The following is a 27,400-nucleotide window of genomic DNA, read 5'->3' on the forward strand; positions in this document are numbered from 1 at the left end:
TTTGAAAAAGTATTTCTACTACTTCAGAACAAGTTAACATAAAGGAAAATTGAAACCTTGATAAGTGTCTCCAGTCTCCCAAACTAAAAATTCCCAAGATGCTCATAAATACTTTGAATGTATAGAGATATTCAAGAATTTTAAAAGAAACACAGTGGCAGGGAGACAAAACTGAGAAATGGATGGTTTGCCTTGAGAGATACTGTACATCACAACAGTCTGCCCATTCCCACATTCCTGATTTGTCAGGGTCACATTCAAGAGATTACATTAATGATTTGATAGTTACCAAATAAGAGAAAAGGAAAATGGGTCAATGTTGCTTGGTCCCATGTGGCAAAAACAAAGAAAATAGAAACAAGCACAGTATTGAGAAACTTGTAAAACCTTACATACACGTCATGAGAAACCATCTGCACTCTCAAGGATGTAGTTTCAGGGACAAAATGAGACCCAGACTGCTACTTTTATATCTCAGTGTGAACTACTCAGTGGGCGCATCTACGCGTGCACCCCACTGTGCAGTGGGTACTGCACAGTCATTTAATGCTTGGTTCAGCAAGTACTAAATGACTGCATAGTACCCACTGGTACTGCACAGTCCTGGTGGCGCATGGGTCATTTCTGACCCTACTATGCAGTAGCTCATTGTTACTGTGCAGTAGTGGTGGCATCACAGTTAGTGCCTGCCAACGCTACATTGCCATAATGACGAGCTACGTCACTGTAGCTTGTTGCTACGGCAACTTAGTGTCTCATGTAGAAATGCCCAGTATGTAAGGCCTTCATCTTGTAATTTATGAACTTCTGTAACTACTCTTCCAAATGAACAAATGTTGTAATTCTGGGCGCAAGATAAGCAAATCATTCTTGTGGAAGAGTTGCACAAATGAAGAGGAATTCTAATGCCCAAAGCCAAAACCTACATGCCTTACCCAGTGAACAGTATCATAATCACTCCAAAATGTGTAGTTGCAATTGCATTATTGCTATCAAGAACTGTAGTTTATACAGGAACATAGCATACATGAATTTACCAAGTTCTATAGACACAGTGGATTACAGCAAATCAAAAGCATTTAATTGTATATATTTTGTATAGGAATGTAAAATGGGGCTTTCAAGAAGTACATGAAAAATAGCAGGGCAAAACTTTAATTTCTGATCTATTCTTGAGCAGAAGAGTACAATGATGTTTCTTTAAATGATACTTAAGAATATCTAGGAAGCTTTTTCTATCCGTTTCAACTGATGTATCCCTATGATCCAGCTAGCTTTCCATTACTCATTTTCTCTGACAAAATAGCTCACATTTTTAAAGGCTTTTTGTTCAACATTATTTCCTCCTACAGCTAAAGAAGTCTTGTTTTATCTTCTGGAATGAAACAGTTCTTGATTTATACCAACAAAGCATGCTTTGTGCAGTTTCTTTGTCTCTCTCATTCAACTCAAGGATATGCAGATGGCCAGATAGTCTCCTCAAAAAACTCTACCCAAAAATAAATTCCTAAAAATATCAATGCAATAGCTTCTCCTCCTGTTAAGAACCTACTTCAATATAACACATTCAAGTAGGAAAGTTATAAAAGTCAGTCCATTAACAGAATATATTAGCTAGCCAATAGTATATCCAAGAATGTGGTCATGAGATACAGTGGGAGCTGGCTGGACCATACCAATCTAATAGTTCTGAAATATGTGTTCTAGCATGAATTGTGAATTTAGCTAAACTCACAACTCCTGAACTCAATCTTTTACTGAAAATACAAATGCTTGAGATCTGACTGATATTGTTTCATCTTTGTGTACTCCTCTGTGGGCACATCTACATGTTAAAGACAAGCACAGAGAAAAGGGGAGAGGGAAAGGAGATTAGGAAAGGGAAAGAGTGTGGAGAAGGAAGATGACAAGTAGGGCAGCAGAAGCAATGCTGAACTGGAAAGACAAACCAGTGAAACAGAAAGTTCAGATCATTCAAACCTGGGATAATCAGATGACTGCTGTTCTGACTGTTGGCAGGAGATTGGACAGCTCTGGTTGCTATCATTTTGTGTAGAGTTGTAGGCCACCCCAGTGTTCCTTCTAATTTTTCATAGGGATGGTGAGAAAGGCTACTTAGGTCTGCTATAGAAGTCTAATGTAATTACAGTCGCCTTAGACATGAATTGACCCTTGAGACTTAACAGCTTAACTTCAGAATGTTTCTAAAATATGCTATGGATCCTAGATAAATGCAGCTGCATAGCTCTAAACTTGGCCAACGAGATACCAAAGGACAAATTATGTTGGAATGCCATATTGGAAACCCCAGGTTGTGAACAGGAAGATTTTGAAAACTAGAGTGGGTGGATGAACAGAAAGAAAAATGGAGACTGCCATCTCTTCCTTTTCTAGGCACTTGCCTTTTGCTGCCACACTGCTTATTTGACTGAGAAATGACTTTAGCTTCAAAGAGAAGGGTAGGGTGTCAATGGTATAGTCCATGAGATTAGAGCTGTGTGAATAACTGCTTTGGTTGGTTTGTAGAAACACAAGAGATATGTTGTTTCAGGTCAATTCAAAAAGAAATAATTTGGGGTTCTTCTTTTGAAGCTAAGTGGGAGGAAATAATTTTGGGTGGATAAAAATGGTTGGCTTCCCTGCCCTGCTCCCTTGAAACAAAAGATTTAACTACCTTTTGGCAGTTTTGGAAAAAGTTTTAAAACAAAACATTGAACTAGTTCATTTCTAAAATATGGAAGCATTTGACACAATTTTTAAAGCATTTTTGGCTGAAAGTATTTGATATATTTTGTGTGAGGTCATGAGCAGTTTTATCCAGCTTAGATGTGCCATTAGACATTTTATTAGTTCATATTTTGCAGGAATCCCATAAGTAGGGGTCTACTTTTTTTGGGAAATTTCATATCATAGACATTAGGGCTGGAAGGGACCTCGGAAGATCATCGAGTCCAGCCCCCTGCACCAAGGGCAGGAAGTCAGCTGGGGTCATATAGATTTCATATCATAGACATTAGAATCATGGGGCTGGCCACCATTTTCGTGGGTTGATCATGGGTGGGGGGGGCAGTGAGGGGAGCATGCCTCTGACTGGCCAAGGGATCCTAGTGGCTCCGCCCCTTATCACTGATTGGCTGCAAGGGCTATTTGTCACATAGTCCTGCCCCTCACCACTGATTAGTTGCAAGAGCTGTCCATCATGTAGCCCCACCTCTTGCTTCTGATTGGTGGAGAGGGACAGGGCTGCACTACAGGCAACCCTCTTAGCCAGTTAGCGGTGAGGGGTGGGGGTGGTAGCCATCTTGGGCTCCCCTTTGTGCGGGCAGGCCTCACTCCCTTTTTCCCCCAAGTGGGATGTGTGTCCAGGCTGCAGTGCCATGAGGACTTCTGACTCCCTCTCGAGCGCTAACGTTTTCTTTTCAGAAAGTTTTCTTTTTTTTTTACAAATGTTGTGGACATTGCCTGCTTTTGCAGGCAATGCCAGATTTCACAATTTCTCCAAAATCACAACTTTTGGTAGGTCCCTACCCACAAGCAGTTACACAAACTGTGACTAAATATATGTATATTTTATGACTGACTGAAAAAGGCCAAAATTTCTCTAATGCCAAATGCAAAGCAACTGCCATTATGAGTTCCTCAGCAAAACCTTCCAATGAACCTTCCTTAGTCCCCGAGCTCATAGAGAATATTCTGATGTAAAGGATTCACTATTTCTCTGTCATGGGAAAGTTATCTAGAAAAAGGAACACCAGTTCCAAAGAACTCTGTCACTAATTAAAATTTATAAATAAAAACACATATAAATACAAAGTTAATAAAGGAAAACAAATTCCAACTTCCATTTCTGAACATTAAGGCAGCCATAGTAAAATACAGCACTTCTCTATTTATCAGCTAAAGAGATTGGCTGAAACCCAGTTTTAAACAATTTTCAAGGAGAGCATAGCACAGATATAAAGTTTCATACTACTTAAAACCAAGTTTGTTACACTCCCACCTAATGCACAATGCACACAAAGGTAAGAGTCTACTTACTGCTGTCAAATGATAGAATTTTGTGGTAAAGCTTCTGCTTTAGCTAAAGGGTTTGGGTCCTGTTTCTGATGATAATATCTTGTAGGTTAGTGGTTTTCAAACTGGGGTATGCGTCCCCCTGGGGCTATGCAGCACTTTGACAAAAGATATGTTCCTAACTTTTAACAATTGGTTAATGTATGGTGAGTAATGGTGTTTTCATGTGTTGACATCAGTATTGATGCTCTTCCTAAGGAATGAAGGGTGTAGGGGGTACGAGTAGCAATGTTTTGCAGATAAAGAGATTTACAGACAAAAAAAGTTTGAAGGCACTGTTATAAAAAGAGATAGCATCAAAATGAATATAGGTATGAAACTGTGCCCTCAAATAGGTGCAAGTGAAAAATACAGAGCTGTAATGTGTTTTTTACCAGATACCTCTTTCTTGTCATCTCAAACTAAGATTCTGTTTTCAAAAAAGGCAACATTACACACAGTAGCTTGTCTTCTAAAATGAGTCTTTGCTAATCAATAGATTATTTAAAAATTATTGCAGATAGCAGTAACTTTTTCTAAACCTATAAACACATCAGCATCATGGAATTTTTGTCTAATCATGCCTTATATAAGAATAAAATTGGTTTGGCTTAAGAATTTATGCTATACTTTGAAAAACTCCAAATGTAGTACTGTATTTACTCGATTTTAAGACAAGCATCTCCCCGCCACCACCATCATTAATCATGGGGAAAACAAAGCCTTGCCTTACAATCAAGTAACACAGCTAAGAGCTGGGGGAGTCACCTGTGCAAGGAGCCCAGCTGGGGCAGGGACAGTATCAGCAACATAGAGCAGCAGCTGTACTCCCTGCCCAGATTCTCTCCCCACTCCCTTTCCCACCTCCCTTTTCTTCTCCTACAGTCCCTTGCAAGCAGGTTGCCAGGCAGGGATGGACAAGTCTGTATGCTGCTCCTGCTGTGTTCTCCAACCTGTCCCATGCTGAAGGAAGCAGTTGTGCTGGGAGCCCAGCTTAACACCCCACCAATTTCTCTCTTTCCTGCTCTGTTTCCTTTCTCAACTCCCTTTCCCCTGTCTTCCCATGGAAGGGAGGGGAAAGAAGGGAGCAGGGCAGGGAAAGAGAAGGCTGTGCGGTTTTGAGGCAGGTTTCCAACACAGATGCTCCTGCAGCATGGGGAAGGAGTGGCTCTGGGGTACTACCTGTCCCTGGATCAGCAGGGAAGCAGCAGGAGGAGTAAATGGTGGGCTAGCAGTCACCAGGGGGGCAAAGGATGAGGGGCAGGATGCTTGCCTCCCTGCCCCTACTTTCGCCACCTCCTACTCTTTGTCCCTACTTTGCCCCCCCTCTGCATCCCCCTATACCTGCCCCCTCATGTCTGCTTTTCTCATTACCTGCCTTGCTGCTGCTGTTTTCCTGCCACAGCAGTGAAGGGACAAATTTAAGATGACCCTTCCCAATAATTACCTTCTAGACACAGAAAAGTATAACACATTTATAATTTTCCATGTCTAGAATCTAATTATTGGGGGGCTGTCTTAAATTTGAAGTCATCTTGGAATTGAGTAAATATGGTATTCTGTAATATCGTGCATATGGATTTGCCACACTGCAATTCACTAACAGTTGCAGTGAACATGCACAAATCTATATAACGCTGTTAATGCAAACTGTCCTGAACTCTTAGCTATGTAATCTTTAGTAAGAACTGGACTTAAAGAGAAGGTGAACATTCTCTAATACATGGCATCAATCCCTTTTAAGAGGTGCAAAAATCTTATTTCCAGTTCAAGTCAATGCTACCATCTCCAACACTTCCTCTGACTTCAGTTACCTCTCTTTATGGTTCCTGTAGATCAACCTTTCAGAGAAGACTTGTGGCCCAGCTGCACTATGAGCCACCAGTCCTCTCAGGTAGTGGAGAGAGGGAAGATGGAGGTGGCTGATGTCAGAGAGAGGGGAAGGAGGTGGGAGGCGGGGAAGAGAAAGACAGTTTACCTTCAGTGAACAGTGCCTACCTAGGGAAAGGGGCAGGGAGAAATGGAGGGAGAGAGTAAAGAGAGCAGGGAAAGCTGTAGAGGGGATCAGCAGCACAATGCAGGGCAGGGAAGGGAATGTGTCAGGCTGAACTGCTTGTTGCTGATCTCCCATTCTGAAGGGTGGGATCCATTCAGTTCTATACCATCACTTCGGGGGTTGGATCTACCTTTGGACTATTCGGTGAACACTACTGCTACAGAGAAATACAGTTGTGGTGGGAAGCCACAGTAACAGAGAGGCAATCTATTGTGGAATAATCTGATGGAAAGCTGTTAATTTCAGAATGGAAACTTGAACTAGGCTTGGTATTCATTCCTTGCTCAGAGTGGAGCACTGTATAGTGTATCAGCTTTATGACAGCATGTTCTGACCATATTTTAATCTTCTAACCCTGCAAGCTGTGCTTGACCACCAGCCCATGCAACAAAGAACACTCTCCAGCCAGAGGATTTCAGTCTTGTTCCTTCAGGGGTTCAAAGTTGGGTTCTTTTTGAGAAATAAAATTAAACAAAAGTTTGACCACATCAGCTCTATTGGACCCTGCTAATTTCCATCACTCTCACCTTCCACAACCCCTCTCCCTGGAAGTCGGCTTGAACCCCTGGAGTGTGTCCAGATGAGCACGGTCGTGTGGTATGTGGCGCTGCAAACACATTTGCAGTGCCACATACTGCACAGTTCAGTGTTCTCCACTCTATAAGGGCGTGCTGCCTGAGTGTGCACTGCTCTGGGGTTTTTTTCCTGTGGGTTTTTTATTTTTTGACCCCTGGATATCGAGGGATCAAAAAAAAAAAAAAACTCTGGAGAAAAAACAACTGAGCAACTCATGACTGGGCAGCGCATGCTGCTGCCAGGCTCCGCATGGCAGAATTGCTGTGGCTGCAGCCCCAGAAGGCCCCCAGGGCCTCGGGTAAGGCTGCTGAGGCCATCCCACTGGTGGCCCCAGCCTCCCCTACTCCACCCAGGGCAACATGTGCCAAAGTGTATGTGGCACTGGTGTTCCCCAGGGACAAGTAGTGGCACCACAAGGTGCTCTGCTGCTACTTGTCCCCAGGGAACCAAGCATCCATGCATGTCTGGATGTTCCCCAGCTGTCTATTCACTACTCTGTTCTGCCCAGCTCACTCTAGTATTGCACTTTGCAGGACATTTACCTGTGAGCTATGATTAAATTAATTCTTAGCTCCCTAATCTGGAGCCCATTTCTACTAAACAGGAAAAACAAAAAACCCCTTCCTTCTCCCTCCACCTCCATTGAGCTACTTGTTGATTTTTATCAGAAACTAAATTATCATCTCAGCTTGGTCACAGTCTCAGTTGGGAGGCAGCTGATTAGTCACATGTGGGGGTAGGACCAAGTGCCTTAAAAGTGTTAACCTACCCATATAAAGAAGATGTACACTCAGTTCATAGATTCATAGATGCTAGGGTCAGAAGGGAAAAAGTGCTGGGGTCATGTGACCCCCAATCAGGTGCTTGTCCAGTTTCCTCCTGAAGACCCCCAAGGTAGAGGAGAGCACCACCTCTCTTGGAAGCCAATTCCAGATTCTGGCAACCCTTACTGTGAAGAAGTTCTTTCTGATGTCCAACCTAAATCTGTTCTCTATCAGCTTGTGGCTGCTGTTTCTGGTTATTCCAAGGGGCGCTCTGGTAAACAGAGCATCTCCTATTCCCTGCTGCTCCCTTGGTGAATTTGTATACTACCACAAGTTTCCCTCAGCTTTCTCTTGCGGAGGCTGAATTGGTCCTGGTCCCTCAGCCTTTCCTCAGCCTCTAACCATACAAGTGGCCCTCCTCTGGATGCTCTCAAGGTTGTCCACAGCCTTCTTGAATTGGACACAGTACTCTAGCTGTGGCCTGACCAGCGCCACATAGAGGGGGAGCATCACCTCCCTGGACCTGTTCGTGATGCACCTACTAATGCATGACAAAGTGCAGTTAGCTCTGCTAATTACTTTGTCACATTGACGACTTGTATTCACCTTGGAGTTGACAATGACTCCAAGATCTCTTTCTGCCATTGTGCTGCCAAGAAGGTCATCCCCCAGCCTACAGGCGTGCTGGTGATTCCCTCTCCCTAGGCGCAGCACCTTGTACTTGTCCTTGTTGAACTGCATCCTATTGTTCTCTGCCCATTTCTCTAACCTGTTTAGGTCCACCTGGATTCAGTTTCTTCCGATCAGCGTGTTTGCTTTGCCCCATAGTTTGGTGTCATCTGCAAATTTGGACAGAGTGCTTCCCATGCCCTCATCCAGGTCACTGATGAAGATATTGAACAGCACCAGCCCAAGGACCAAACCTTGGGGGACCCCACTGCCCACATCTTTCAAGGACAATACCATACATTTCTTTATAGACTAAAAAATATGACTATGTGCTGTGACTTCTAACCTGAGTGCTTGAATTAGCTCTGTTGCCATGTGGGGAATGCTAGCAGACCCCACTGCCTCTATTGTTGCCTTGCCTGCTGCTCTGAGGCAGCTCTGGTGAGGTACTATGGCTTAGATCAGCTGCTGTACTTTCCCTGTTGAAGCTGCTCAGCACCTCCTCCACAGACATTGTCAAAGAACAAGGAGAGTGGCTCTATTTCCTTATCAGCTCTCCTGTTGGTCTGTTGGCAGTCTCTTGGCTCCCTGTGAGCCTACAATAGTCTGTTTGCCTTATGGAGTAGCTCAGGACAGAAGGAAAGGAGGAAAGCTAGTAAAACCCAACAGTTGGTGCTGACGCCTTCATTCACTGCACTAGATCTGCTAAATATTTTCAGTGCCTGAACTTAGTTTTCTAGGAACCATATACCATATACCAGCTGTTGATAACTCAGCTGTTGTACACAGCACATTCCAGGTGCTCCCCATCTTCATACTGACATGTTGTATACCAGGACCTGTGGGGATAGAAACAGAAGGCTCCCAAGTGTCAGGAGCTTGGCAGTCTTGTCCCACATTCCTGAAACCCATCCGGATCCTTATGCATCCAGCTGGGAAGTGAGCAGAAGCTAAAGTAGCTCTAACTGCCAGTGTGACACCTACTCTCTTGTTCCCCTTTGCTAATACCAGAGTACTTCCTAACAGGAAGTGTGAGGTCATAATAAGGGAGGGGGGAAGGAACTGGAGCAGCAGCAGAAGTTTAATATATTTGTATACATTCTTCATTAAACTGACTTGCTTCTGCTTTAAATAGTGCCAACTGGTTCACATTTTATTCTTATCTTCATTCAGCAGCTCCCAGGCTAAGAAAGTCAAAAAGCCCCAGGCTGAATCGATTCAATCTTTGCATGTTTCTCTAAACTGTGCGGATTGAACCAAAAATACAGTGAACATTCACTTTTTAAACTAGAAAGGCAGGCCCCTGCAGTTTCCCATAGCTGGGGGGCACTAGAATATATCTCCCAACCTGCTGGCCACTGCAGAAGACACCCAAATGCATGCAAGCAGCCCAGTCCTGCCTCCCCCCAGGGGGGAACAGTCCCTTCAACCCAGGGCTGGCCAGATCCCCAAGCCTCACTACGGGTACCCCACCTCTGGTAGGGTCCACCAAGCTCTGTCCCTCATGCAGAGAGAGGATTCCCTGCTCCACCCCTCAGTATGGTCCTGCAGGGCTTGGCTCCATGCCCACAGATGGGGGGAAGGTGGAATAGTTCCTCAGCCTGGGGCTGGCCAGATCCCCCAGGCTCAGTGGGGGTTCTCCACCCCTGGCAGGGTTCTCTGAGCCCTGCCCATGGTCCTCCTAGCCTTCAGTCTGGTCCCACAGGGCTTGGCCCTACACCGGGGCTGCCAGGCACAGGCACAGGCAGCAGCTGGGGAGCAGAGGCTTTGCTGCCCCAGCTCTGTGAAAGTGGGAGAGTGCAGCTAAAGGATTGCAGCTGGCTGTCTAGACTGGGTTCAGGGGGACAAAAAGCCCAGGGGAGGTGGCTTTCCGCTCCTTATGCTTTGCAGATGGGAGGTTGGTGCTCAGCTGGGGGTTGTATGTTCCCTGCCTCCCCAGCTTCTCAGATACAAAGGCAGCTGGCAAGGTGCTAAGGCGATTCCAGCCCAGCTTGAGGGTGTGTGTGTGTGTGTGTGTGGGGCAGGGGAGCAACAAGCCTCATAGAGGGTGCTTTCCCTCCCCGTGTGCTGTGCAGACCCGGGCTAGTGGGGCTGGGATCCATTCCCTTGCCCCCATGCCACTGGGCTGACAGGCACAGATGGGCTAGGGAGCAGAGGCTTTACTGCCTCAGCTCTGTGAAAGCAGCGGGGTAGGGCCAGCCCTGTTCCGCTGGAGCATACAGCACAGCCCAGGGCTGCAAAGCATCCTGGGATGCTGGGGGACTGAGAACTTGAATTGGGTGGGGATCTGGAACAGAAGTTCCATAAACCAGTTTGACATAAATCAGTAGAGTCAGATTGACTTTTATTAGTAAATGTTTAGGATTTTAAATCCAAAAAAAGCTGACAAAGCCGGTAGGGAAATAAAATGCGCCCGAGTGAGGGACTAACAATAGAAGGATGGGGGTGAGGAGGGGAACACAACTAGGTTACAGGAGATACAATGTTAGCCAACTAAGCCCGGGGGTAGGGGGAGGGGGGAAGGGGCAAGGGGAGGGAGGGGTTTCGCGACGCTGAGAGAAAAAGAAGATAGATACACACAAACCTGTTACAATGGTCCGCAATGGTGGAAGAAGAGGTCCGAAGAAAAAGCGTCTCAGTCCATATACAGTCTCATTGCGGGGGTCCTCTTCGGGTGGAGCAGGGTTGTCCGTTGTTGGAGAGTCCTCTCAAAGTGAAGGTCCGTCTGGTGCGGCGGGAGGGGTTCAGGCGGTCCCCTCTGGGTCCAGTCCAGCGGCTGTTCTTCTGGTGGGGTCAGTGTACTGGTGGTGGCCTGTGATGTGTTCAACGTAGATGTCATGGGACCAATGGATGGTGTCGGACACCATGAGGCAGTGCATGAGCTTGGCGTAGTGGTGGGAGACGCAGCAGGCACGCAGGATGCTCTCGTTGCTGGGGTCCCAGGCTCCGAGCGTTCCCATGATGAGCACGTCAACCGTCACATCATAGCCGCGGCCCCTCAGGGTGTTGGCCAGTGTTGGCATCCATGCAGGTTTATCTTAAACCGGTTTTGGCCATTTTGAAAGTGGTTTATGTGCACTGAACTTCTGTTCTGTTGCAGGTTTAAACCGGTTTCTGATAATTTAAACTGGTTTATATGCAACTTCTGTCCCTAGCCCTAATTTACATTCATTAGCAGCAAATAGGAAGTCATGCTATTGTTTCTCTGGTTTGAAATATTTTTTATGAAGAAAGAGCCCTTCCCCAGAAGTCACATTTTATGTGGTGGCAGCAATGATAATTTTTGTCAGATTTTCATGTTATTGTTTTTTCAACCTGTATCAAATGTACTGAATTCCAGACACTCTTCAAAGAGGCAGGTCAGTCGCATCTGCTACAATTAGTCACTGAATAATCAGGCTCTATTCAACTTCTCCAGACATAATTTCCAAAGCTAACATGCAACATGCCTATTGTGCTTGTGGTGAGTCACCTCAAGAAGAGAAAACAAGGAATATGCCGGGTCATACTGAGGTTGTGTGTAAACAAATATTCCCAAGGAGGAGGAGCATAAAGCCCAAGTCCATGCCAAATTTAACCAGAGTCTCTAAAGACAAAAAGTTGTTGCTTAAACCAGATGTACAACTGAACCTGTGACATCTATAGAGGCCAAGAGAGATAAAATGCATCCAATGCAAACTCAAATCAAAATGATGTGTGTCAGTTTACAAAATTAAAAGGCAATCTTGAAGTGCAGTGAAAGTCACTGAATAGCATAGTACCACTTCCCAAATACTCTTTCAACTCTACAAAATAAATTGGAAGTAGCAAAATAAGTAAAGAAAGCTTTGTGCCATCTCTGTGCTTTCTGCAGTAGGGGCCTGATGCCATCAGCTCTCACTAAAGTCCATGAGAAATGGAAAATGAGCACCCAACAGTCCAGCCTTGTTAATTTTCAGGACTAAAGTAACTCAGAGTAGGCCATCCAATCATTAGGGGATATGAGTGAGTTTCTACTTTACCAGTCTAACTTTTTCTATGTCCTGCCCTTTCACAGCTGTAGCAGAATGAATATTATAGGAGTTTGCCATCTAGAGCTCCTAAATTATACATGATAGTCAACACACTGAAGGATTAGAAACTGTGTGTAGCATATGTCTCACTCAATAATTTTTTCCCTACTGCCCCCAGGAATACCATGCTTCATCTTCTGTCCCTTTGGTTGACGCATGTCACAGCCATATGTGAAAATACCTGGGAAATTTTTGAGTTTTGTAGGCCTGGTATTTCTTTGCTGCGATAAAAATGTTTCCAGTAAACAATATGTCCCCAAATAAAGGAGGCAGCTTGTTTTTTGGAAAGCAGAATGTAGAAAAAATAGTTGTCTGGAGTCCTACCTGATTGTGTGATACAGATCAAGTCCTTCTGGAAACACAGTGTCCAAGAAGTGGGACATCAGGAATTTCCTGGTGTGACAAACTGTCTCCTGCAACACCACATTTCCTGGACACTGTTCCTGGGAGGAATTGTTTTATGTCATGCAAGTTATGCCCCAGGCCATTGCAAGGTAGTAGCAAGAGTATTACTTTTTTACTATAAATAGCTCTTTCTATAAGTTGCTGTAAATAAAGTATTGTTTCCACATCACAAGCAAGCCCCATCAAGATAATACCAGCATTTCCCTTGCTGCTTTGGGCACCAGCTAAAGTGCTCAGCCAATAGTTATATCTGTGAGAGGGTTAACACAAGACTCTGCCCCTTCAGTTTGCTGGGCAAATGCAAGCAGCAGCTGCCTTGGCAGCTGAATGGCATACATAGTGTCTACAGGCATGCTTCTTTCCAGCAAAGAAAACAGCTTCCTCACTTAAAAAAATACCCCCCAATTTTTTTGCTGTTTTTTAGAAAAAGGTGCATGTAATATGTGCGAAAATATGGTAGCAAGCACTAATTGTGTGTGCTTGCGCGCACACACACACACACAAGTTTTTCATACTTGGCATTACATAGTAAAAACATTTTAATAAAACTGACGGTAACTGGATGATTTTATGATGTCTTAGCTCTCCCATAGTCTGCTGTAGCCCTGCCACATGAAGCGAGCCAGGGTAGGAGGTTTCCCATTATTATTTAGATCTAAGCTGCTGCATAATAAAAGGGGCCTTGATTATAATCTTGTAATCCTTCTCAGAAGTACAATGTATTATGTTTTGTTCCAGAATGTTTCTTCCTTAATAAAATATGAAATTCAGAAATGTGTTTACTTGCTCTTCTTGTACAATTTGAAATGTCTTTAAGAAATAAAATAACGGCTTTTTGCTGCAAAACCTAATTTATTTTAATAGTCTTACCTCCTAGGGCCTATCCAAAGCCCCAGGACTTCAAAGAACTTTGTATATATAGCTTCTGTAGTGCATCATCAGAATGTCTGGATAAGAAGGCACTGTTACTTACACGGCTTCCTTTTTCAGGGAAACATTGACATCCTCCACTGCAGTCTCTTCCTGCACATGGTCCTGTGTAAGTCTTTCCACCCTTCAAAACAGAACATGCATAAAGAAAATATTAAATAATATTCATTATATTGCATGGCATATGACAGTGAAAAAATGATTGGAACAACAAACTCATTAGGAGTTGTACCAAACAAAGACTGGGATCTGGCACTAAGTGAGGTCTCTTTAATCCAGGGATGGGCAAAATATGGTCCACAGGCTAGATCTGGGCTGTCAAGGGATTTTATCTGGCTCATGGCAGGTCCCTTGGTCCCCCAGGCACGGGGGGCAACCTGGGCTATGGTGCATGCAGCTGGTCCTGCTGCTCCTGGGCATATAGCAGCACTGCGCCAGCAGAACAACCAGACCCATTTCTCAGCAGCTCCTGCAATGGCTCCTTCCAGCTGCTGCTGTCAGTAGCCACCACCGCTGCCAGACCTGGCTCTGCTGTCCAGGCACCCTAGCCCACCCACCCCACCTCCACTGCGGGGGGCACCAGATGGAGTGGGCAGGCAAGGTCTTCATGGAGACCAGACCAGAACCCGCCTGGGCAGGGTGAGACATCTGGGAGTGGGACAGATGGGAGGAGCCAGGACTGGGATCGGGATCATGAGGCAGTGACAGCATGGGACTGGGACCCAGGGCAGAGCTACAATCTATTGCCTACACATTCCTGGGACAGGTGCTGGTTCCATGGGCAGAGGTGTGTGGGAAGGGGGTTGTGGTTTTGCCCCAGTCCTGTGATATTGATCCTAGCCCCAGCTCTTTGTCCAGCTTCTGGATGTCTCTCCCCACCCATCTCTTGTCCCATCCCATCTGCCTAGCTGAGTATGGAGCACAGCCACTTGGGGACTTCTGGTGAGCTGTTGTGGGCTAGGGATGGGGTGCTGATCCAGCCTGCAAGAGCTCAGCAAAACTTCCTAAGTGGCCCCCCAGTCAAAATAATTGCCCACCTCTGCCTTATTCTGTTCTTTTGAAGAGGGGGCTTAGTAGATTTTGAGTTCTTAGTAATACACATTTTAGAATAGCAGTTTATTTTGTCCAAATTTACGTTGTTATGATGTGCAAAATTTAGGCATAGTAACAAAAATTGTCACAGGGGGATTAACATCAATGTCTGCACTGAGACGCAAGATTTTCTATAATGCTATAGTAATTTCCCTCCAGGATTTCTAAATGTTTTTTAGCTCCGCATTATTAGCAGTATGCCTCATATCTCTTTTTGACACCTGCAACAAATATCTGTACAGCTGCTTGAATTTTACAGGGATGTTGCATCAGTCATGTATCACAAGTGAATGAATCATTATATATCAAATATTGTTATTGTTTTTTCAAGGCATATAAAGTATGTTCTCAGTCTCCCATATGCAGTAATGCAGTGCCAAAATGAAATCTTTTGGTTGTTGTGAGAGGCCCTTGGCTTAAATTTTAAATTTTATATTTGTTCATTTTAGGGCATTCTGTAGTTGTAAATAATTTAAATTAATTTGGATTCAACTTTACATTTAGTCTTCCCAAAGTTTGATGCTAATAGAAACCAATAAAATGTGTCCCTAAAAAACAGCCACTCAAAAGCTTTCAAATTTATTTCAGGAAATAGTCTCCTTGACTAGTGATCCTCAACCAGGGTGCCAAGGCTTGAGATCCTTATAAAGGTGCTACAGGGTGGCATGCAATGTTATCATTGTTAGGTGTCCAAAAACAATTCACAAGATAAACCCACAGATTTCAAATAGGAATTCCTGGTGTTAAAAACATTCTGAGTTCTTTGTAACAGAAAGACTGCTGTATTATTTTTCCATAGTCAAAAAACAAGTGAAAGCTAAGAGCTGGCATTTTCTAAGGCATGCCTTGAAACTAATGAAGGGTCTGCCTCTGGGCTAAAAAGGTTGAGAAACACTGTCCTTGACAGTACTCCTTCATGTCACGCTTGTATTCTGCAGCATTTGAGAAGGAGGTTGGTATAGTCTGTTCCTGAGAGGACTGAACCATGGCTGTTGTTCTATTTTCAAGGTGCATACTCAGACCCGTTTGTCTCACTAAGTGATCCGTGAGCCACAACCACATAGACTTATTGGAGGCACACACATATCTTTTTAAATACTGTTTCTAAGTAACTGTCCAACTGCAGATAGAACAAGGACTTCTCTGTGGAATTCCAGAAGTGTATTTTTTCCCCAAAAGTGTGAAGTGACTACCGGAACAATTGTAGTAAGCTCAATTGGACTGCAAAGGGGTGTAGGATCAAAGTCTTTGATAGGGAGCAAATAATTAAGTCGCTTAATCAATCCCTTTTAAGAGGGATTCATTTTGTTTCAGGTGGAACTATAAAATCCATCTATCCTAAGCTGATAGCAATGACAATAATTCAGATATCCAGTGGTACAAGGTTTGTATTGCCTGCTGAGAAAATCATGAGACCAATAAGGGAGTTTACAGTCAAGTTTATTCCTATTTGTAAATGCTTGGAGATTTTTAAATCATGGGTGAACAATGGAAGTTCAGAATATTGTTCTGTAAGTGTATTCATGCAAGTCACAGCACAGGTATTCTTATGTAGTATCTAAATATGCTTACACATAGGCAGAGTGAGAATTTTGTAGTGTGTAAGCAAGTTAAAGCATCTATTTATGAACTGTTGTGTTTCTTAGATATCAAAATCTAAGACCAAATTCAAAAAATGATTTATGTGCCTAAAAGTGGCCTTAGGCAAATTTTAGGTGCATAAGCTCAAAAATACATACAAAAAACTAGAACTCTTGGTTCCAAAATGATACTTTTTATTAAACCAACTGGGAAATTGCAAGAAAATTGTCTTTTTCTGCAAGCTTTCGGGAACTCACCAAATACCTCTGTGTTGGACATGAAAGTTCCCTATGAATTTTCAGATCTTCTGGACATGCCTAGAACTGCTCTAGTTTGCCAAGTAGGTGCAAGGGTTGGAGAATGCTCTTACTCAGTGGGTGTATCTAAATATGTGCTTTACTGCAGAATAGACTAATTAGCTCCACAGTAAAGTGTAACTGTTGACACATGCGCCAGTATTAGGGCCCAGTAAATTAATTAACTCCACCATACCACTGGGGACAGTACCATCTTACAGCAGAGTAATTGGCTGCTGTAAGATGAGATCATGAGATCCCAGGGCTGACCTCCTATGCACCCTGCCAGCTCAGCCCTGCTCCAACCCAGTTCAAATTGCTGCTGTTCTGGGTGCATGTGTAGACACTGTGCCCAGGAGCAGTTTACTCTGGCCCAGACAGCTCTGCAGTTTATTGCTTTGCCTTAATTTCACATGTAGATGCATGTAGTATAACCTATAGTGTGGTGGATAGGGCACTCTCCCAGGAAGTGAGACATGGTTTTGAATCTTCTCAGGCTGGGAAGGGCCTTAGAATATAGTTCTCCTACTTCTGAGTGGACTGTGGCTCTTTTCAAAGTAGACAGTGAGCCCTCCCCTCGAGAAACAATTTTGGATCCTGACTGGCTGCAAGTATTTCCTGGAACCCTAATCTCTAGGAAAGGGTGGGGATTAAGTCGCACCCCTGTGCTCCTATCTCCTGTTGTCTAGCTTGAGGTACCTCCCGGCTCAATTTGTTGGCTTTTTGGATTGCTTTTCTGAGGCACCCTATACTTCCCATAGACTGCATAATAATGTGTAACTCCGGGCTTGGATTTCATTAAGGAGGCCAGACACTTAGACGTTAGGCACTTCAATACTTAATTGATATTAATCGTTCAACAATTTATTATTTAGTTTAGTTCAAACAGTTACCTTCCTTATCACTATTTTTTAGCTGTCATCTGCATCACATATTAATCTTTTGCAGTTCTGTTATGGCACATTGGTTAATATGGACATGATTCTGCATCCCCACACTGGGTTCTGTTCTGCTCTTTGCATGAACAAATAATATTCAACATGAGTATGGGTTATAGTATCTTTGAGCTAGTGAATAACAAAGGAAATGACAGACTGGAGTTATAGTTGGGATTTATATTTTATCTAATGTGTTGTTGATAAAATAAGTTCCTAGGGTTTGCTGAACACAGTTTAAAAGTAAGTCACTTGAGGTTATATTAATCTTTTCCTCACAATATGCAGCACAAAGAGTATGTTCTCAAGTGCACCTGATTCCCATTAATATAAACATGTTTTTGTAGAGGACAGATTTAATGTGCAACAAGTCTCTGCAGATGGAGAGAGAGCTTACCATTTATGTACAAACAAGAGAAAATCAGAAACTGCTGGTGACTTCTGTGAAGCTTGGGCATAAAAATTGGAGTACTTAATATTAATCAAATTTATGTGAAGATACAAGCATTAAACTTCTGTGTCTTAAAACAAAGAATATGTTGTCCTCTCCTATGTTCTCACAAACTTTGAGTCCCAAGACAACATTTCCTATGTCAGTATACCTCTAGCCAACAAAAGAGAATTTCTCTTCAGAGACTTCACAGAGTCTTCCAATTTTGACTTGAATCCAATTTTCTCAATCAAAACTCACTAAAAATCAGCAATAAATATTTACCACTATCCAAATGTCTACACACAGATTTCTTTATTAATAGAATTTAACACAAAATAACCCACCTAGTCTTTGTCACTTTGGAACACCCACTTGAGTATGTTTGCCAGTGCTACTCTAACACTTGGTATTCTCACAGAGTACAAAGCCGAGCACAGAACAAGATACCCAGTAAATCTGTATGAGTGTATTAAAAAACAGGAAATATAAACCATTTTCCTAAATGCAGTTTTTCAAATTAATGAAATTAGAATAAAAATATTGCAATGTGTTATCAATGGATTGTAGAGGCCTACATGTTTTTCAGACCAATACAGAAGTTTATAGACTGTGAACCCGCAAAGTAATTACTACTAGAATGAAATATTGTAATTTTATTTTTTCCATCAATCAGAGCAGCTCTTCCAGGGTAAGGTTTACAAAGGGATTTAGAAGGGCTGGGAAGTTATTATAAAATTAAGGTTTGACTGGCACTGTTGATGAACTGCATGCTTCTGTGCTGTTGCACTGGTGGCATACTCAGATGCCTGATGTGAGATTCTAGTTTGAGAGTCAACTAGAGATTCCAAACATAACTTTGAAAGGAGTACATAATGGCAAAAATCAGTGGAATCTACTCATTCATCTAATCCAAACCCCTATTTTCAGGAGCTTTATGTTCAGCTAGAAAAACTCATGCTGATTTTAAACTTCATCCATAAAATCCCAACCTGCAAGATTCTCCTAACTGGTTAATTTCTTATGGTCATTGCTCAATTAAAAAAATAAAATAAAATGCTGTTATATGGAAACAAGGCAAAGCAGAATTACACTGGATTCCAATACATTGCTACTGCTTATAATGGCTTTATTACTTCTTAAGTAAGATATATCCTCTGGATGCCAGCATTATTCTCCTTGAAAAACTTGTGAACAAACTATTCAAGATCAGTCTGGAGAGTACTGCTGGGTGGGGAGGCATGAATTATATCAGCATCAAGCCTGATTACTACCAGGTGAAAACACTGCTTTCTGAGGGCAGACAACTCTCCTAGAACTATCATCGTGGGAGAGGCTAGTCTCTTGAAGCTCTGGCTGTTTGCAATCCAGCAGCTACTAGTATATGGAATGATAAGACCTCTGTGAAGACCTTAATTGGCTTGGTTTTCCAGAGGATGGGAAATGTAAATCGGCAGCTGGCTAGGAGGAAGGAAAAGAGGTGGGTGTGGATACACTCTGCAACTGTTCTGAGAATTATTTAGCTAAGAAAGATTTCATTTGGATGGAAGCCAGCCCTTTTTCTACATTGGATGCATGATGACTGGAATACATTAGTTCCTGTATGAGATATAATATGTATATTTAAACCAAGGGGAAATAAGGTGGGTGTACAGATCACTGGGAAGAACCTGGATGCAGAACTGGGACCGAAGTTAAAAAGAGAGCCCTATAAGTAACCATATTGATTGACTAGGCCATTTCCCAAAACAGTGCTATCTTTAAAATGTAAGCAAGATAAAGGGACACTAAATATTAAGATCTAGTAAATGCATCCAATCGTATTCAGGATGACCATTATTTCTTCTAATTTAGCGCAATGGGCTAAAAGAATTCACATCTCTTTGTCTTTGCCTCTGATCAGACAGAATAGGAATGAAGTCCCAAATAAGTTAGGTGTTTGCTTAGTTTTTGACTGTGGCCTCCCCCATGGAGATGTGCAAGGAGCAGGTGGATTACCAGTGCTGAAGCTCATGTGTGAAGTGTGAGGGAAGCCATAATCTCTTAGTGGTGCTTCAAAAGCCAATGGGGGCACAGGCTGAAGGTGTAGTTAGATCCATGGTTAGTTTTTGCTGCTCACTAGGAGGATAACAAAAAGGAATAAGCATGTTGTATCTCCAAAAGAGAGGGTTAAAAGAGCTTCTCCCAAGCAAGATCTAACAGACTGCTGGTGACTACTACTAGTGAGGTGACCTTTGTAGAGCACCCTGAAGCCACACTGAAGCTTGGTTTCAGAGCTGTAGGATTTCTGTAATATAAAAAATGAAATCTGGCAATTCCCTCATAATGATCTCTCTGTAGGTAGGGTATTAGTTACTCTTTCCATTTCATTAAGTTTTCTGGTCCCAGGCTTACAGCAGTGTGTACAAATGTACACTTTTTCCTTTTAGAGTTTCATAAGAATTTTTACATTGCATGGCTTTCACCCTAAATACTTATTTACAGAACAAACCCAACATAATTCAGAAGGAGCTGTTTTGGTATATTTGGCATAATAAAAAAAGAATTTTTTAAAGGGTCAGGCATACAATAAATTAAAAAAAAACAACAACTTCCCAGATACACAGTGCAGATACCTGAGCAACCTGACATGAGTTTCACACACTAACAAGTAAAAGTTATTCATAAGCAGCTCATTTCATGATATCGATTTCCACTTTCTATATCCTTGAGGAAACGATTTTGGGGCAGCTCACAAACAGCCTTTATGGTGCTTCTCTGTCCCTCCCCCAGAGCACTGGGATTGGAAGGGACCTCAGGGACAGATCGTTGTCACTGGCCAGCTACAGATGTCAATATCAGATAAATATCATTATTTTAATGACCATTTGCTCTAATCTAAACAGCAGCTAACGAATGATATACAGACAGAGGGAATGGAGTTAATTGCAGTCTGATGATTTTTTTCCCAATTAGAAGATGGTTGTACACTGACTTAATATTAAGGCACATGAAAATGGTAACAAAAATATATAAGTTATATTTTCTATATAAGCTGTTTACTAATGAAACTTCTGTGGTGCCCAAGGGGGGGGGGGGATCGGGGGGGTCGGGGGCAGCAGAGAGAACTAAACAGGAGAAAGCAGACCTTTCTTGAAAATGGTAAGATTTATTGGAGTGCATGATTTGGGTCATATGGCTTTGTAATTTGTACATGGGTAGTCACTTGCACTTGTGCAAAAGAGTAAAAAGTAGGTGTAAAGTGTGACTTTTGATTTGATAGCATTTTGTCTCAGTTTGTTCAGGTGCAGTGGTTAGGCAAGGTGCAAAGCAGTGGAGACTACAACCCCATGCGTGTCTAGTAACACTTCATAGTTTTCTGCAACTAGAACATTTTTCATAAGGGAATGAGTTAAAGGGACTGTTACCCCTTAATCTGAATCTGGATTTCATACAACATTTTATATTTCTAGAATATATTCCCCTTTACCCCCAAATACAGACTGCCATTTGTTCACATACTGGTAGCACAATAATGAAACACTGTATAATACTTGGTAAAGTATTTATTTCTATATTTAACTACTTTTTTATTCCAAAGTCTAGATTAATTCTGGAATGACATCCAAGAAATGATATCATTTTTTCAAACAATGGGAAGTCTGGTTGTTATTCCATATATGGGAAAACATTTTGAGGCATGTCTATTTATAAACCAATCATGAGTTTGACTTGTCTAGTTTACTCACCTATGTATCTTAGAAAATCCAGGGAGCTCTCAGTTAATTGTGTTAAACATGCTATTTCAGAACACATTATTATTAGTAATGGGTAGACTTGGAAAATTTTAAGGGTTCAATTCTAGCTCAAATATATGCCGAATTTTTTCTGAAGTTCATTTGAACCTATTCCATGTTCAAAAACTGCCAGTGTAGACAAGACTTTTGTTGCTAGAATAAAGTATGGCAAAAGCATGCGTCTAAAACAGCTCCTGCTTTTTCTACCACTGTGCTATTTCTCCTGGCTTAGAGGTGCATTTCAAGGCTTCCCCAAAACAGGAAGATTTCATGCAGCTATTCAGAACTTACCCTAGTTTCCCATTTCCCTGTCTAACCTAACTGCATACTTGTACCTATACAGTTGGGTGCCATGTATTTTCTTGCTTTAGTCTTAAATACATTCATTAGCTGCTGTTTAGATTAGAGCAAATGGTCATTAAAATAATTATATTTAAAGTGCAGTTTTATCCTATGTCAGGGCTAAGCAACCTGTTTTGTCTTTACAGCGGCACAGGAAGAGTGAAGCCCCCTGAGACTTCTATGATGAAGATGAAATCCCACTAATACACACGCATGTGCACACACACACATATATAGTGGTGTTTCATTTTGATCACTGAAAAATATGGATTCTGGGTTACTTTTTTTAACCTAAAAATTAGGGATTATTTTTTTTTATCAGAAAAAACCAGGATCCCTGGATATTAGGAATTCAGCTCATGACTTAAGGTCAGAAGATCACAAGAAAGTAAGGCTGAAAGGGGGGATCAGTCAGGAGCCGAACCCGCACTCTAGAAGCGAGGGTGTAGTGTGGTGTGGGATCATTTTGAGGTGGCAGATGATCCCACATGTGCTATCTGCCTGCACTATTGATGTAAGACCAGCTGAGGCAAGGAGGTGAAACACTTCAGCACCATGGGGATACTGATGAATCTCAGGAGGCACCACCCCCTTGCCCTTGCTCCTCCTCAGCCTGGCATCAGTGGGAGCATGCCCAAAAAGAAGTCCCCCTCTTGCTCCAAAGCCTCCATCCCCAAGAAGCAGAGGCAGGTTACCTTGGAACAATGGGGCAAAGGTGGACAGAAAGTGGGGTGTGTTGCAAAGGTGAGCAACAACACCCAGAGCATAAGGGAGAGACTTGCTCTGGATGGCCAGCCCTTCTCCCTAGTTGAGCAGCCAGGGTTCAGGTGGATCATGGCGTTCGTGACGCCATCCTACCAAGTGTCTGCATGCACCACCTTCAGCAGGATGGTGGTGCCCTCCCTGTATGAGGCATGCAGGGAGTACTTGAGGGAGGAGCAGCACAAGGCAGGTCTGCAGTTGACCTTGTACTTCACCTTGGACATCTGGAGCAGCCAGGGTGGAGATCATGCCTACCTCTCCCTTACAGTGCACTGGTGCCATCAGTCAGGCCATTGGTAGGCTCTCCTTCAAGACAATGTGATGGATGAGTCCCACACAGCAATGGAGCTCATGGTGCAGGGGGAGCTTGTTGGGCAGGCCAAGTTCACCTGTGGGTTCATGGTCACCGACAACAGGGCCAATATGGTCAAGGCAGTCCATGATGCCAACTTTGTTGGCATCTGCTATGTGGCACACAAGTTCCACCTCATAGTCAGGGACACCTTGGAGAGGGACAGGGCTGTCGGTGATGGTGCCATCACAACCAGCCAGCTCATTTCAAAATGCAGGAAGGTGGCAGGCTACTTCCACTTGAGCATCAAAGCGGGGCAAGATGATGCAGGACAAACAGGCAGAGCTGAGCGTCTCACAGGAAAAAATCATCCAGGATGTGGAGACTTGCTCGGGGGGATTGGGATCAACGGCTCACTTAACAAAACAGAGTTGGATACCATCTCCCAGATCTTGGTGGTCCTCAAGCCATTCCTTGAGGCCACCAAGACCATCAGCACTGGCAATGCCCTCCTTATCCAGGTGATCCCTATAGTGAGGGAACTTGAGAACCAAATGGAGAAGTTCCAGGGGATCGATGTTACTGACTGGGGCAAGTTGCTGTCACCAGAGGTGCAGGCACTGGTGAAGTGGCTGAGGGAGGGCATCAAGAAACATCTACATCCATTGTGGTTTAGTACAGTCCACATGCTGGTGGCCATGTGAGACCTGAAGGTGAAGGGGAACATATGCAGCAGCAAAACCCTAGATTGCTGGAAGGAGGTGCTGGTGAACAGAGTCCGGGAGGCAGAAGGGCACAGGTGGGAGGACATGGAAGAAGGGAATCCCCTTTCCCTTGCCAGCACTCCCAGCAGCAACCAGTCTTCTCCATGACAGCTGATGCCAATTTGGACCAAGGGCATGGCTTCAATGGTGTGGTCCAGAGGCACCAGACCCCAGCCTCGGGAAGGTATTGTGGATGCCTCAGCAGCTACCTATCTCAGTGAGGACATGGAGCCACTGGATTGCGATCCCTTGGTCTATTGAGCAACCCCAGCCAGATGTGGCAGGATCTGGCCACAGTTGCCCGGGAACACCTGTCCTGTCCACTGACCAGTGTTGCAAGTGAGAGGGTGTTCAGCATTGCTGGGGATGTTGTGACACCCCATTGTACCTCCTTAGATCCTGGTTTGGTAGAGCAGCTGGTGTTCCTCAAAGTGAACTTCCTGCTGCTGGGTTTCCCTGAGCTCCACGTGCAGATGGAGTGAGGGCCACCCTCCTCACTCTGTCTGCACCTATTTCCTTTTAAATTTTTTTAAAACCATTTAATGCCCTGCTCTCAGAGCTGGAGGTGGCACTTACTGCATCATCAGCCAGCAGGGGAAGAACATCTTCCTGAGCTCCCGTGCCAGAATGAACTTGGAGGTATGGGCTGGGTCTATGGGGAAGAAGGAGGCCCCAGGTCCTGGGCATGACCTAAAACTGTACTCTGACAGGGTTGGGAGGCCTGGTGGGCCTACCAGTGGCATGGCAGCCCCCAACCAATGCCAGGACTGAGGACTTCCCTGGTAAAAGGTGGGTAGGAGGTGTCTTATAAACTCCAGCTACCACATGCACTTGCAGTCCTGGCTAGGGACTGCCCAGACCTGTAAGATCTTTGAGAGGCCTGAGGCTTGCTGGTTGCGCTGGAGTTGTGAGGCTCCAAGTGAGCTTAGCTGCCTGGGATGCCATCTGTGAGGCATGGGCTTTCAGGTTTAAAACACTTTGTCAGGCTGAAGAAGCATCTTCAGTTGCTGTGTGTGCGCTTTCTGGATGGAAGAAATAGTAAAGAAGCCAGAGCCTGGCATGCAATGCAGGCAAGGAAGTCAGTCAGTGACAATGTAAATTGAGGCATCAGGGAGTGAGAGACAGGTTGGGAGGGGTGAGTGGTGGAAGGGGGATGTAGCAGGTAAAAGTAGAGTGGTATCTGCTACCCGGGGAGTCCGATGTCAGGCCAGTTGTAGTGTATCATAAATCCAATATCTATATTGAATCCATGAGTTTTTGTATCTACGAGGTTGATGAAGTAAAGTTCATACGCCCATCTGTGAAAAGTGGTTTTGCACAGCCCTAATATGTGCCTAAATGTTAATAGTGGAGATGGAGCTTCTGATTGGCCAATGCAAAGTGAGTAATGGCCTTACTGTGTGGTGACACTGGTTTCAAGACTCTCCCTAAGGAATGAACATGCAGGGATGTATCAATTTTAGGGGGGTACAAGCAGCAATATTTTGCAGGTAAAGAGGCCCAAAACCAAAAATGTTTGAAAACATTTTTTTAAGTGAATCCAAGAGCCACATAAATCTGCTTAAATGACTGTTATGCATAATTGTTATTCAGACAGTTTTACTTTCTTTAAGGTCATATGAAAAGGTTCTATCAAAAGGGTTCTTGACTGGCTGGGTGATAAGTTTGGATGAATCATCTTTCTATGCAGATTACTGTAATTTTAGATGTATATATTATTCAGATTCTTCAATCTCATCTTTGATTCATTAGATGAAAAAACAGGTCAATCCTCAGAGTTTAAAATTCATTTATCTAAGTCAGGAGATAAGGTATTTCAGTGCCATATAGATGCCATATGTTCACTGTCAACTGACCACAGTTCCGTATGAGTTAGGAACCCAGGGTAATAATAGGACCAACAACATTAATGAGAGTTTTTCATAGGGTAAAACTTTGGCCCCATTGAAGGCTAAGTGAAAATCCCACCAGTGTTTCATAAAACAAACACAAACTTATCTATGTGGAAATGACTGTTCTTTACACTGAATGCACATGGCAGCTTCCCCCTCCTCATTCATGTTCTTTATCTCCTCCAGATGTTATAATTTATTTTTACTAAAAGGGAAAGAAGGGGGTAGGAAAAGCTCTTCATTTCTTGGCAGAATAGATGTCCCAGAATACAACAGAAAGAGCTGTGATACTTAGGTAGGAGGTTAATACTCCTTTTTATATCATGATACAATATAATTTAGCAGTTGAGATTTCTTAAGGATTATCTGGGTGCAGCAGAATGCCTAATGCCAGTTTACACTGAAAAAACAGTATTCCATTTTAAATTTTGACTTATTCAGCCAACAGTCTAAATCCCTGCTGAGTTGCTTCTTTATAGCTATGAACTGCCAATATCACAGTCAGGAGCTATATTGAAAATGGAAAAGTATTGGGGTAGGTTAAAAAATTCTATTTAAAACATAAAAGATGACACAACCAATTCCTTACTGGTTGTATTATTCATGTTAATATTTAACTAAAACAAAATTTCTACTATTTAATTTTCTTGAAATAGCTAAAGAAAGTCCAATTTGCTACACTAAAGTGATACAGAAACTATAACCCCTTCAGTATAAAATTGAGGCCAAAGTTGCCAAAGGTTCCATGGAGCCTTGATCTAAAAAAAAAAGTTAAAAATTTAATTTATGCAGAATAGCTCTCTCTCCCACTTGCAGTATTTACTTGTCACTCCAATCCTGTTTTTACACAGTTAAGCAGCTTAAACACTGTAGACTTTAGTTCAACTAACTTTCCCAGAGTCAAACAGTGAGTCGGTGACTCAGCTTGATCCAAGACCAAGGACTTCCTGTCTTTGAGTCCATTGCTGTAATAGACAAAAATTCACAAACACTGTCTGCATGCTGTAATAAGTTTGATGGTTCAGTCTGTACACCAAACATTCTCTTATCACAGTACAAACAACTAACATGCTGAGCTTATAAACATCTAAATACTGGATTTCCTTTAACTGACTGAAGTGATGTCATCTGACTTGCCTTTCACATCCTTTTTTCATTATACTCCTGCCCCTGCAAATGCACTCAGCTCATTAGTTTAATAAAAACCTGGAAATGTTTATGTCCTGGTGGCAAAGAATACAATATAAACAAGAATAAACTGAGGCATACACCTGCATTTTTCCAGAAAATATTGTACAGATACACTAACGTTGGAATCCACACATTTAAAATATTTATAAAGGGTCACTTACCGTTTGGTAAATTTAGAAGTTTTAGCAAACTATTGGGTGACAATGGGCATGTCTACATGTTCATTAATGCACTGTAATTACAGTATATTAAGTTTAGTACCTGTAATGACAGGTACTAATTTAATGTGCCATAATCAGTGCAACTGTACATTAGCACAGATGAACAGTTTTTTAGTGATGTGAATGGACATTAGACTAAATCTACAGCACATTAAAGCATTAGCATGGGTTTTGTCTGCTGTGCTAATGTGCAGTAGAATTAGCCTTCTGCTCATTAAGTGCCTTGTGTAGACATACCCAATGAAACCCAATATACCATTCAGAGGTGCAGGTCTCGTTTTTGATCTATGTATCTGATTCATATATTTATTTAAGGATAGT

General features: G+C 43.0%; 1 protein-coding gene across 3 annotated transcripts in view; it reads right to left on the reverse strand.

The window, feature by feature from the left end:
* Positions 1-27,400, reverse strand: part of COL4A2 (collagen type IV alpha 2 chain) — a 233,660-nt gene that overhangs the window by 153,319 nt on the left and 52,941 nt on the right. For all 3 annotated transcript variants that reach the window (XM_059721085.1, XM_059721086.1, XM_059721087.1), the window contains exon 3: positions 13,549-13,629. In XM_059721085.1, the coding sequence (XP_059577068.1) occupies positions 13,549-13,629 (81 nt within the window). The remainder of the gene's footprint in view (positions 1-13,548; positions 13,630-27,400) is intronic.

Source organism: Alligator mississippiensis, chromosome 1, assembly GCF_030867095.1.
Source record: "Alligator mississippiensis isolate rAllMis1 chromosome 1, rAllMis1, whole genome shotgun sequence".
NCBI classification, from domain to species: Eukaryota; Metazoa; Chordata; order Crocodylia; family Alligatoridae; genus Alligator; species Alligator mississippiensis.